The 11,125-nt window shown below is 44.7% G+C and overlaps 1 protein-coding gene across 1 annotated transcript in view; it reads left to right on the top strand.

Annotated features, from left to right (window-relative positions):
• The first annotated feature begins 4,916 nt into the window (after nt 1–4,916).
• Nucleotides 4,917–11,125, top strand: part of MFSD4A (major facilitator superfamily domain containing 4A) — a 66,634-nt gene continuing 60,425 nt past the window's right edge. Inside the window, exon 1 of the mRNA XM_053244240.1 lies at nt 4,917–5,149. Coding sequence (XP_053100215.1) covers nt 4,917–5,149 — 233 coding nt within the window. The remainder of the gene's footprint in view (nt 5,150–11,125) is intronic.

Below are 11,125 nucleotides of genomic sequence, written 5' to 3'. Positions count from 1 at the left end.
GCTAGCCCGGCAGAGTGAGACAGCTACCTCAGGGGCAGATTTGAGACACCAACATTGTCAGTTCAATTTCTAATGAACCTTCTTCACAGGGTTGTTGTGAGGAGAAACGTAAGTATGTAGTACACCACTCTGGGCTCCTTGGAGGAAGAGCGGGATATAAAATGTAACCACCACCACCCCAAAAACCCACTAGGGTTGCACATGTCAGGTGGTGTAGAAATATGATAGATAGATAAATAAATAAATAAATAAATAAAGTAGTAATTATAAAAAAAAGATTAGTTCAGTTCCTAAGTAGTAATGACCACATTCCTTTGCAAAGACTCACAGACCAACTGCTTAATAATCTGTTTTAGAATCCTGCAAGGTATCAAGAGAGTGCCTTCTCTGTCGTGAACCCTGTCGCATATTAAGATCATCTGGAGAGGTATGGTTATGGTTGCCGCCAACTCGTTTGGTGGCAACTCCGGATGGGGTCTTCTCTGTGGCTTTGGAACACGCTCCCTGCTGAAATAAGAGCATCTCCTTCTCTGTTTGTTTTTAGGAGGACCCTGAAGACATACCTACTTCTCCAGGCTTTTAACTGAAACCAAATTTTTATGTGATTTTTTAAAATTATTATTATTAATTCGATTTCTATACCACCTTTCCAAAAATGGCTCAGGGTGGTTTACACAGAGAAATAATAAATAAATAAGATGGATCCCTGTCCCCAAAGGGCTCACAATCTCACAAAGGGCTCACAATCTTTATCTATTATGATTTTTATTTTTTTATGAATTTTAAATGCTTTATATTTTATATTATGTTTTAATTCTGTACACCGCCTAGAGATTTCTATATTAGGCAGTATAAATAAATAAATAAATAAATAAAATCAACATCAAGCTAACCGTTCTGTAGTTTCCCCAGATCCACCTTTTCTTCCTTTCGAAGATAGGGACATTTTCCTTCAGGTGGTACCTCACCTGTTCTACAGTTTAAAAGATGACAGACAGCAGAAGCCACTCATTCACCTTCTCTGTATGCTTCTAGATGTCATGTGAAAGATCAACTCACACATTTCCTACATGCATATGTGCAAGCTGACTCTTTGCATAATTCCCAGAAGCATGGTGTGAGAGGTTTTGCATCTCTATTGTTGTTCCCTGGTAACATGTGCAACCAAACTAAACCAAAACTCTCTCAAACTGCAACCAAAACTCTCTGGTAAGCAAATGCATTTGACATATGCTCAGGGCTCAGGCGCACTTTCTATATAACTATGGTTTCTATATCACGATGGCCTATTTCCAACTGATCAGAATTAACATGGGATTTGGTTAAGCATGAATTCAAATTAATACAGAGTCATGGTTAATCATTTTGCTTTCTTTTTAGATCCATTTTGCTTTATTTTTAGATTTAGAAAGGGGGGAACACAGGAAGCTGCCACATACTGAGTCAGACCATAGGTCCATCTAGCTCAGTGTTGTCTACAATGTCTGGCAGCTGCTTCTCTAAGGTTGCAGGCAGGAATCTCTCTCAGTCCTATCTTGGAGATGCCAGGAGGGAACTTGGAACCTTCTGCTCTTCCCAGAGAGGCTCAATCCCCTGAGGGGAATATCTTACAGTGCTCACACATCAAGTCTCCCATTCATATGCAACCAGGGCAGACCCTGCTTAGCTAAGGGGACAAGTCATGCTTGCTACCACAAGACCAGCTCTCCTCCTGGGGAAAACCCAGGTCTTCCCTGGTTTCATGGGGGGAAGAAACCAACTCGGTAGAAAAGCAGCCTCTTCTGACATTATGTCAGAATGGGCCAAAACAAGCTCAGACTTAATCCCTCCAAGACTGAGTTGCTTTTGCTTACTTCTTGATCTGGCCAATTGCCAAGTCTGAGTCTCTCCCTGGACAGGGTTGCGCTGCCCCTGAAGGAACTGGTCCACGACTTGGGGATCCTCTTGGACTCGCGGCTCCTGCTTGAACAGCAGTTGGAGGCTGTGGCCAGAGGTGCCTTTGCCCAGCTTTGGCTGGTCTGCTGGTTGCAGCTCTATCTCGACCAGCCGGCCCTGAAAAAGTAACCCATGCCCTTGTCATCTATCGTCTGCATTACTGTAATGCACTCCACCTAGGGTTGCCTTTGAAGACAACTCAGAAGCTTCAGTTGGTCAAGAATGCGGCGGCCCGCCTGCTTATGGGCGCTAGGAGATATGATAGTGTGACACCTCTCTTGTGGTCACTGCACTGGTTACCTATTTGCTTCCAGGTCCAATTCAAAGTGCTGGTTCTCACCTTTGACCCTTCAGAGCTTAGTGCCTGTCAGGACTGCCTCTTCCGGCCAGTCCTGTCCCGTCCTGTGAGATCTTCTCAGGTTGCCCTGGTCTCAGAGAGGTCCATAGTACTAGGGCCCATGGAAGGGCTTTCTCTGTTGCTGCCCCTTCACTTTGGAATTCTCTCCCTCTCCCCACACTCGGTCTGCCTCTTCCCTTTCAGCCTTTAAAACCTTATTGAAGACATTTATTGTTTGTCAGGCTCTGCCCTTTAAATAGTTTTTTTTCTTTTTTTAAATTATCAGATGCTGTTCCTGTTTTGTACACCATTCTGAGTCAGTGGATTGGGCGGTATATTAAATCGCAGGGGCGTATCTAGGGTGGGGCAGGCAGGGCACTTGCCCTGGGTGCCACTTGAAGGAGGGCGCCATTTTTAAAATTTAAAAAATGGCTGCCAAAAACAAAATGGCCACCGTGCATGCTCAAATAGCCTGTGATGCCCTAGACCATGCCAGACCTTGCAGAGGCCATTTGAGCCTGTGTGGTGCCCATTTTGTTTTCAGTGGCCATTTTATATATATATATATATATATATATATATATATATATATATATATGGCCACCATACATGCTCAAATGGTCCCTGCGAGGCCCTAGAAGTCAGTGGGGGAGGGAGAACCTTTGCAGACCACCCCACGGCCTTTAGGAAGCCCCCCAAAGGGGCTACAGGTAAAAAATAATAATTAATTAATATAATATAAGTTACTGTCCACATATTCAGATTGGCACTATGTACAGAGAATTAGGGCTTGTGAATACTGAGCTGAAGCTTATGAGCTAGGATTGTATTCATTTGCTCTTACTTTGCTTCTTGTGATGTGATGTCTTAATAATATGGCTATTAATGGTGAGTTTGTCTTTGAATGAGTGTGAAATCCTTAGTATTAAGGCCCACTGGGAGTTTCTTGCTCTCTTTCTCTCATTTTAACTGTCTTTCTGAAATACTAGAATATATTCCAAGCAGTGACACAGTTTACTCTGCATATCCTTTAATTATTTTCAGAGTATCTGCGGAAAAGTCAAATTCTCCATTGATTTTTAAAACTTATGTAATAGTGATGCTACAATGCATAGTAGAGAATTAAACAGGCACTTCTGTTTAGTTTCCCAAGTACACCTCCAGATAGTATTTGGGTATTTCATGAGCCCCAGCATACAGAAATTTGTAGTTTTCCAGCATTTTTTGGTCTGATTATGTCCACTGCTAAATAGTTTTTGAAATATTAAAAGATTCATGAGCTTGACTTGTATTTTTGATCTGATATTATGGTAAAGTTATCTGAAAGATGGGTGTCAGATGTTTGGACAGGGGGCGCAATTTCAGTGCTTGCCCTAGGCGCTATTTTCCCTAAACACGCCTCTAAATCGTTTAATAAATAAATAAATAAATAAATAAATTTTGATTTTTTTAACATATGCAGATGGGGGAGAAAATACGGTGCTACATGTGAAGACTGCAGGTGCAAGCTTTAAAAAAACAAAAACAAAACAAAACCTGAGCGCAAACTCCCTACCAAGCAGTCACCAACGATCGGGAACGATCTCCACTAAGCGTTCACGCGCAGTGAAAAATAGGGATGCGTGTAAATTTATTGCACCTGACGATTTGCTCAGAAAAAAACGTAACGTCTGAAGGGACCTGCTGCTCCAGTCGGGAAAGCACGCATGGACGGGTTCGCGCCGTATCCTTTGCAAAGCGGCCACTGGTCTCAACCAGGTTCTGGTAATAATAATCAGCGCTCTCTCCATCTGGAGCCGCCTGTGCAGATCAACGTCGCTCACTGGGAGGGAATAGAAGGATCGTGTCTAGAACGCGGCGCGGAGCTTCTTCGCTCCCCTTGCGCGCCAGAGCGAGCGCAGATCGGCACCGACGGTCTGGTTGTCCGGGGGGGGTAAAGCCTGGCTTTTCCTCGGCTGCCCCAGGAGCAGCCTGCGAGGAGAGGAGGCCCTTGCTGCTGCGCTGCTGCTGCTGCTTGCGCGCTGTTCCTTCCCAGGGCTGAAGGGGCGGAGCCAGCCCCAGCCCAGCCAACGTTGCAGCCTCCTTGCGAGTACTCTCCGTGCGCGCCTCGTTCCTGCTGCAAGCTCAAGAGCAGGACGGCGGGAAGACCTGGGCAGGGCTGGCTTGCCCTTGGAGAGGAGAGGGCAGGATCCAGGGCCACGCGAGGCAAAGCAGGCAGGGGGAGGGCTGAGCGAGAGAGAGGCGGCGATCGGGGGGCGGATCTGGCTCGCCCAGGGAGGAGAGGTGTGCGGGAGGATCCGCCTTGCAGGTGTTTTCGAGGGGGGTTCTTCTGGCTGCTAACGAAACGAGAGAAAACGCACCCAGCCGACAGCATCGGGTGGGGAAAGGCAGCGTTTAGAGTCGGGGCGCAGTCAAAGCCCGCGCCTGGGTTGCGGGGTCCTCTGGCTGGGGGAAGGATCTGGCTGGGCAGAGAAGGAGGGAGGCGCGGATCCAGCGTGCACGTGACGTAACGAGGGGGCGCCCCTCGCCGCGTGGTCTCCTTTCCCCTCAGCCCGCCCAACCGCCGCTGGGACTGGCCAGGGACTTGGTCCTCTCGGGGTAGGGCTGACAAGAGCTGCTTCCTCGCGGGGAGTCCGAGCCGAGGATGTGGTGGTGGGATGCCAGGGTGACGACGCTCTTCAAGAGGAACCTGCAGCCCACGCTGACCTACTGGAGCGTCTTCTTCAGCTTCGGCCTGTGCATCGCCTTCCTGGGGCCCACCTTGCTGGATCTGCGCTGCCAGACCCAGAGCTCCCTCTCCCAGGTCACCTGGGTCTTCTTCTCGCAGCAGTCCTGCCTGCTGGTCGGCAGCTGTTTGGGAGGCATCTTCAAGAGAACGTAAGGCAACACCCCCCCCACCCCCGCGTGTTATACTCTCTTTCTGGCTATTGGCATCGCCTGTTCCGTCCACCTCCCTCTTTCCTAGCTGATGTGGGATCCCCTTCTCTTCCTCCTCATGTTCCTTCCACCTCATGCCTCCATCTCCCCTTGGAACCAAACGAAACTGATTCCTTGCCCACGTTTTGCAAGGAATATACGCCTTGGTCTAGCAATCACTGCCTGGTTTCCAGTTGTTTGTTCAGCTCCAAACCTGTGGGGATTTCTGTACTTGTCCCTTTTGCCATCTGATGTAGACCTATTTTGCTGCATTTTCTAACTTGGGACTTATGGTCAGGGACACACTTAAAAAAATAAACCACCATCTTGACAGCTGTATCCTATACAAGGCTAGATTGATTTATACTCATTGACATCAACAGCTCTGCACAGGATTGAATAGCACAGCTACAGTCCTGTGTATACTTAGGAGTAAGTTCAGTGGGGCTTGCTTCTGAGTAAATAGCTCAGGAGCTGTCTGTGAAACTAGCAAGCCAAAATGATGAAAAGATACTGTAGTACCATGGCATAACACCTGTTAGCCCTGGCACTTAAAGGTTTCACAATGTTGCTAGAAAACATTCCTGCTTGCACTTGATGAACCTCCAGATGAAGAGAATGCTGCTGCTGTTAGATGCAACTACTGTGAACACTCCTCTGTGTGCTGTTCAAATCTGAAGCATGGATGTTAAATTTTGGGTCAAGACTTGAAACATCTTAAAGCATCTTCTTGACTTCATGAAGGATTGTGCTGGAGCAAATGAGAAGAGGTGATTAGACCTTAGCCACATAGGGCTGGCTTGGTTGTCACCTATAAAGGGGTGTATGTTTAATACTATCTCCTTTGCTGACGGGGCTGCCACCTCTTTTACTGGTCCTGCTTCTATGCTGTTAGCAGCAGCAAATAAATGATATTCTATTTTAGCTGCCAGCTTTCAGAGTGTCAGGTGTTTTAGCAGCAGCCTTCACTCTAAAATTTAATAGCAGAATCAGAATAGTAAACTATATAGGTTTTAACAAAGTAAGGTTTGTTTGTAGCAAAATCGCAGGGAAGTAAAAAGCTAATCGTCATGAATCAGTTAACCACATAAACTGTGAAAAATATTTCTTTACACATTTGCAACCGTGAATGCAAATGAGGCCACTGCTTCCATTATGTTGCCCTCACTACTGGTTAGCAGAAATTATTGGGGGTATTTTTGGTTTGTTTCATTTTGTTTGCTGATTAAACCACAGGACTCTGGGCGCCAGGAGTCAAAATCGACTTGATGGCACACTTTACTTTTACCTCTTAAATTGAGCAAGTTGTCTAAATATATGGTTCTTAAGTGCTGCACCAGTGGACATTACTTATTCCAGTTTGGAAGGTTTCAAATAACCACTCCCCTACTACTAAAGTGTGCCATCAAGTCAATTCTGACTCCTGGCTCCCACAGAGCCCTGTGGTTTTCTTTGGTAGAATACAGGAGGGGTTTACCATTGCCTTCTCCCACACAGTATGAGATGATGGTCTTTCAGCATCTTCCTATATCCGCCTAATACGGGCGGGGATTCGAACCGGCAACCTTCTGCTTGTTAATAAAGCATTTCTCCACTGTGCCACTTAAGGTGACTACAACTATTTATATACTGCTTTTCAACAAAAGTTCTCAAAGCAGTTTGCATTTAAAAAAAAAGATACTTCCTTGAGCCAGAAGGGTTCACACTAAAAGGAAACATAAGGTAGACACCAGCAGCAACCACTGGAGGGATGCTGTGCTGCAGTTGGATGGGACGGTTGCTCTCCCCTTGCTAAATATGAGAGAATTAACACTTAGAAAGATAGATTGAATTTTTATTGCAGTCTGTTGACCACCAGCAAAATACAAGGTACCCTCCACATGAGGCCAATAAAATAAATACAAAAAAATCCCTTTAAAAATACATTAAAAAACATAGCTGGTCTTGTGGTAGTAAGTGTGACTTGTCCCCTTAGCTAAGCAGGGTCTGCTCTGGTTGCATATGAATGGGAGACTTGATGTGTGAGCACAAGATATTGGCCTTAGGCGATGGAGCCGCTCTGGGAAGAGCATCTGAGGTTCCAAGTTCCCTCCCTGGCATCTCCAAGATAGGGCTAAGAGAGATTCCTGCGTGCAACCTTGGAGAAGCTGCTGTCAGTCTGTGTAGACAATACTGAGCTAGATGGACCTATGGTCTTGACTCAGTATATGGCATGTTCCTTTAAAAACATGGCTCAAGATAAAACACAATCCAAAAAACTCAAAGAGAATCAGCACTTTAAAAAAATGCTGCTTTGCATTTGTTAATGGGGTAACAGTTAGGGTTGCCAACATTTCATTGCCAGAATGAGGGACACAAATTCCAGAATGAGGGACAAAAGTTTGTGGGGGGCTGGCTGGGGGGTGTATGCAGTGATAAACAAGATCCTGAGTATCATTGACGTATATGAAATTGAATTATATGCTATTGAATAATGCCAGCATTGTTATTATTTAGAACATATTCAAGTTATACCTATAAGGACCAACATTTCATCCTTGAAATGAGGGACACCCTGCGTAATGAGGGACAGTTGGCAACCCTAGTAACAGTATCTTAGACTGCAGGGTCTTCCTATATTTACCATCATGGAGTGCAGTCTGCATCTACTGAAACTCTTAAGAGAGTCAGAGAGGTTGGCTATTTAGTGGTTGGCTATTTAGTAGAAACCAACAAATAGCATTCACACCTCAAAACACTTAATGATATACCATGGGACAATCTTCACCATACTTTGAGAGTCTTGTAGCTTTGTTCTTTAAAACAGAGTCTGGGCAGCCTAGTAGCTCCCTATGGTCAATATTTGTACCCAGTACCATAACCCGCCGTTCTACAAATACGCCTGTTTCAGTCGGTAATATTCCAGTCTTAGACTTAAGAAATGCTGAGGGTGTAGTCTTATGGGGAGATACTTCTAATATTGATTGATGAATCGTATTTTGAGTAGTTTCCGATTGGGTGAACTATAATGGCTTCAGATTTGGCCAAATATACAATTTGTGGGAATAATTTTGAAGCTAAGATTCAAAATGAAATGCCTTCCTGTCCCCGTTCAGCTGCCTAAGCTTCCCCAGATGTGAAGGGAAGAGGTGGCATTGAGTTTCTGTGTGTCCGGTTATTAAAGATGCAGGAGCAGTAAAGAAGTTGGCAAATCTGTGTTCAGTTGTCAGAGTTTTGGAATATCTTTCATTCTATCTATCTCCTTGGACTCTTGACTATTCCCCCCCATGCATGGTTTATCCTTATTTCACTTACTCATTTTCTTTTTTCCCTGCCCCTGCATTCTTTCCTTGTCCTCCTTTTCCTTTTTCCAATTGGTATAAGCCAGGGGTTCTCAAACTTGGATCCCCAGATGTTGTTGGGGACCCAATCTCCCATCTCCCCCAGCCAGAAGCCATTGTGGCTGAGGATGATGGCAGCTGTAGTCCAGCATTATCTGGGGACCCAAGTTTGAGAACCCCTGATCTAAGCCCACCACCAGTGTCTTTTTTCCACTTGCGTCTGAAGACTCTCTCTCCCATCATCTCCTTTGCCTTATTCCTTTCTGCATTTCCCCTTGCCTGTGTTTTTATTTCTCCTCTTGAATTATTTAAGGGCATATCTTCAAAAGCATTCAAAGGCCTCATCTGAATAAGATCAAAGTAATCTGGGTACTTCTTGATCGACCCAAAAATGATTTGGACAGGTTTGACACAGAAGTCATGCAAAATAAGCCTTATGTAACTTTTACAGCACTTAGTCACTTGAATGACTCTGTTGAAATCCGTGGAAGGGTAAAGGCTGCAGGATTTTTGCTCTGTGGGACCCTGGCTTTGTTATAGAACCCACGCAGACAGGCTCTTGGATCTTCTCACTGCTAACATGATGTCAGCATGGTTATCTGAGGTCTCTTTCTACGTGGAGTAGCTTGCAGAATTTGGGAAACTGGGGCATATAGCCTGATCTTGTGAAAACTTGTGATGGGGAGCAAGTAGAACACAAACTCAGCTGTCTCTGGAGCCCTTGAGCTGCAGAAATCATGCTGAGGGGTTCTCAGTTTGTTTTTGTAGCCCAAGAATTCCATTGTAAAGGACCTGTTTTAATAACCTCAGTGTCAAAACTCAAGCTGTCTTCTCGCTCTCCAGAAGGTTGGCAAGCAACATTCAGTGTCAAACAATAAGCACTTTGAAAGTTGATGTGGGGGTAAAACAAGAACAGTAAATATCCTATGTTCACACAGAGATCCTGGAAGGGACAGCTATATTCATTACAAATCAGCCTTGCTTTGTGATCACATCAATAAAGACCCATGTAGATGACTTTAAAACAAACAAATTATGCATGGTAACCTTTTCTTATTTTGGTCTAATTTGTGTTAGCTGTTCTAGTTGAGATACATTTTACACAGTCACTGATCTGCAAATGCACTAATTTTGACAGGATTATAAATATGTGTGTGTTAAAGACTAGTGATGTAATTTACTTGAGCCTGCCATTTGCCAAAATTTTCTTCTTTATCGGTTTATTATTTTTAACCAAAGAAGACCAACAATTCATGCACTGGAAAATAACCTTTAAAAACATTGCTTGAATCAAGTCAAGTACATAAGCAATTACATTGATTATTTATCTTCAGCCCAATTGTGGACTGGATTACACAGTCAGCTATCCTAGTAGCAGACACTTGACCTTTTAAAATAAAGTCCCATCTACAGGTGGTAGGAAACATTTGTTGATGGACCAACACAACTACCTACAGTTTTTCTGTACTTTGGAGAACATTGCATTCATTGTCCAACAAAGGGATTCTGAAACTGGAGGGAAATTATCTTCTACCACCTGAAGATGAGAGACTTTACTTTAGGGATGTCCACGAGCTAGTTCAGCGCCGCCTCTGGAAAGTGCTGGGCCGGCTTGGGTGCCAGTATTTGAACTAGCTTGGCGGGGTAGGGAGCAGTTCCCTTAAAAAGCAAGTAAGGAGCTGTTCCAGCGATGGCGCTGCCAGCTCTTCCAAATGCCACGCGTGGCTACGGCACTGTTTCCTGTAGCCTTCGCACGGCATTGGAACGCACATGGCCAACACACACGTCCCAATGCTGCACAGAGGCTGCAGGGAACAATGCCACAGCTGCACACGGTGTTCTGAAGAGTGGGCGCTGCCAATGGAACAGCAGCAGGTTGAGGGCGAACAGGTCAGGAGCTCCTAATCGGCTTTTTAAGGGAACTGCTCCCTGCCACCAGTTGCCCTGAGACATTTGTGCACATACTATGGGGGTATCTGAATGGGTTAAATGGTTGCAGCAATTAGATAATGATGTCCAATGTAGCCTCTGTTGCCACTGTACCTAGTACAACACCTAAAATTAATGCAGTAATCCAAAAACCTTCGGTTGAGAGTTAAGATGCTTTACATTTTCATTCGTGCTGCAAAAAGAATGGAAATGGCAAGTTAGGGTGCCCATCTTAACTTCCATGCCATATAAGCTGTAAAGACTGTACATTTTGGTATATGATGGTTGCTTTAGAAATGAGGTTCCAGCACCTACACTTTGCCTTGATCAGAGATGCATCAGGCGGAAATTCATCAAGGATCTCTCTAGGAATTGATTAGGGAAACTGCACCTGTTAAGTGTCTGCCTGGATGCATCCCTCCCCAACCCAATGTCCAGCTGAAAGACCAAGGCAAAGGGTGGGTGCATGCACCCTCATTTTTAAAGGCATTATATACCAGATACAAAGTTTTTACAGCTTATATGACGTGGAAGTTAAGATGGGCATGCTAACTTGCAATTTCCATTCTTTTTAGCAATAGCAATAGCACTTACATTTATATACCGCTTTATAGCCGGAGCTCTCTAAGCGGTTTACAATGATTTTAGCATATTGCCCCCAACATTGTGGGTACTCATTTTACCGAAC

Source organism: Hemicordylus capensis, chromosome 4 (genome assembly GCF_027244095.1).
Source record: "Hemicordylus capensis ecotype Gifberg chromosome 4, rHemCap1.1.pri, whole genome shotgun sequence".
NCBI lineage: Eukaryota > Metazoa > Chordata > Lepidosauria > Squamata > Cordylidae > Hemicordylus > Hemicordylus capensis.
Note: the sequence above shows the minus strand (reverse complement) of the source record. Positions and strands in the feature narration are given on the sequence as shown.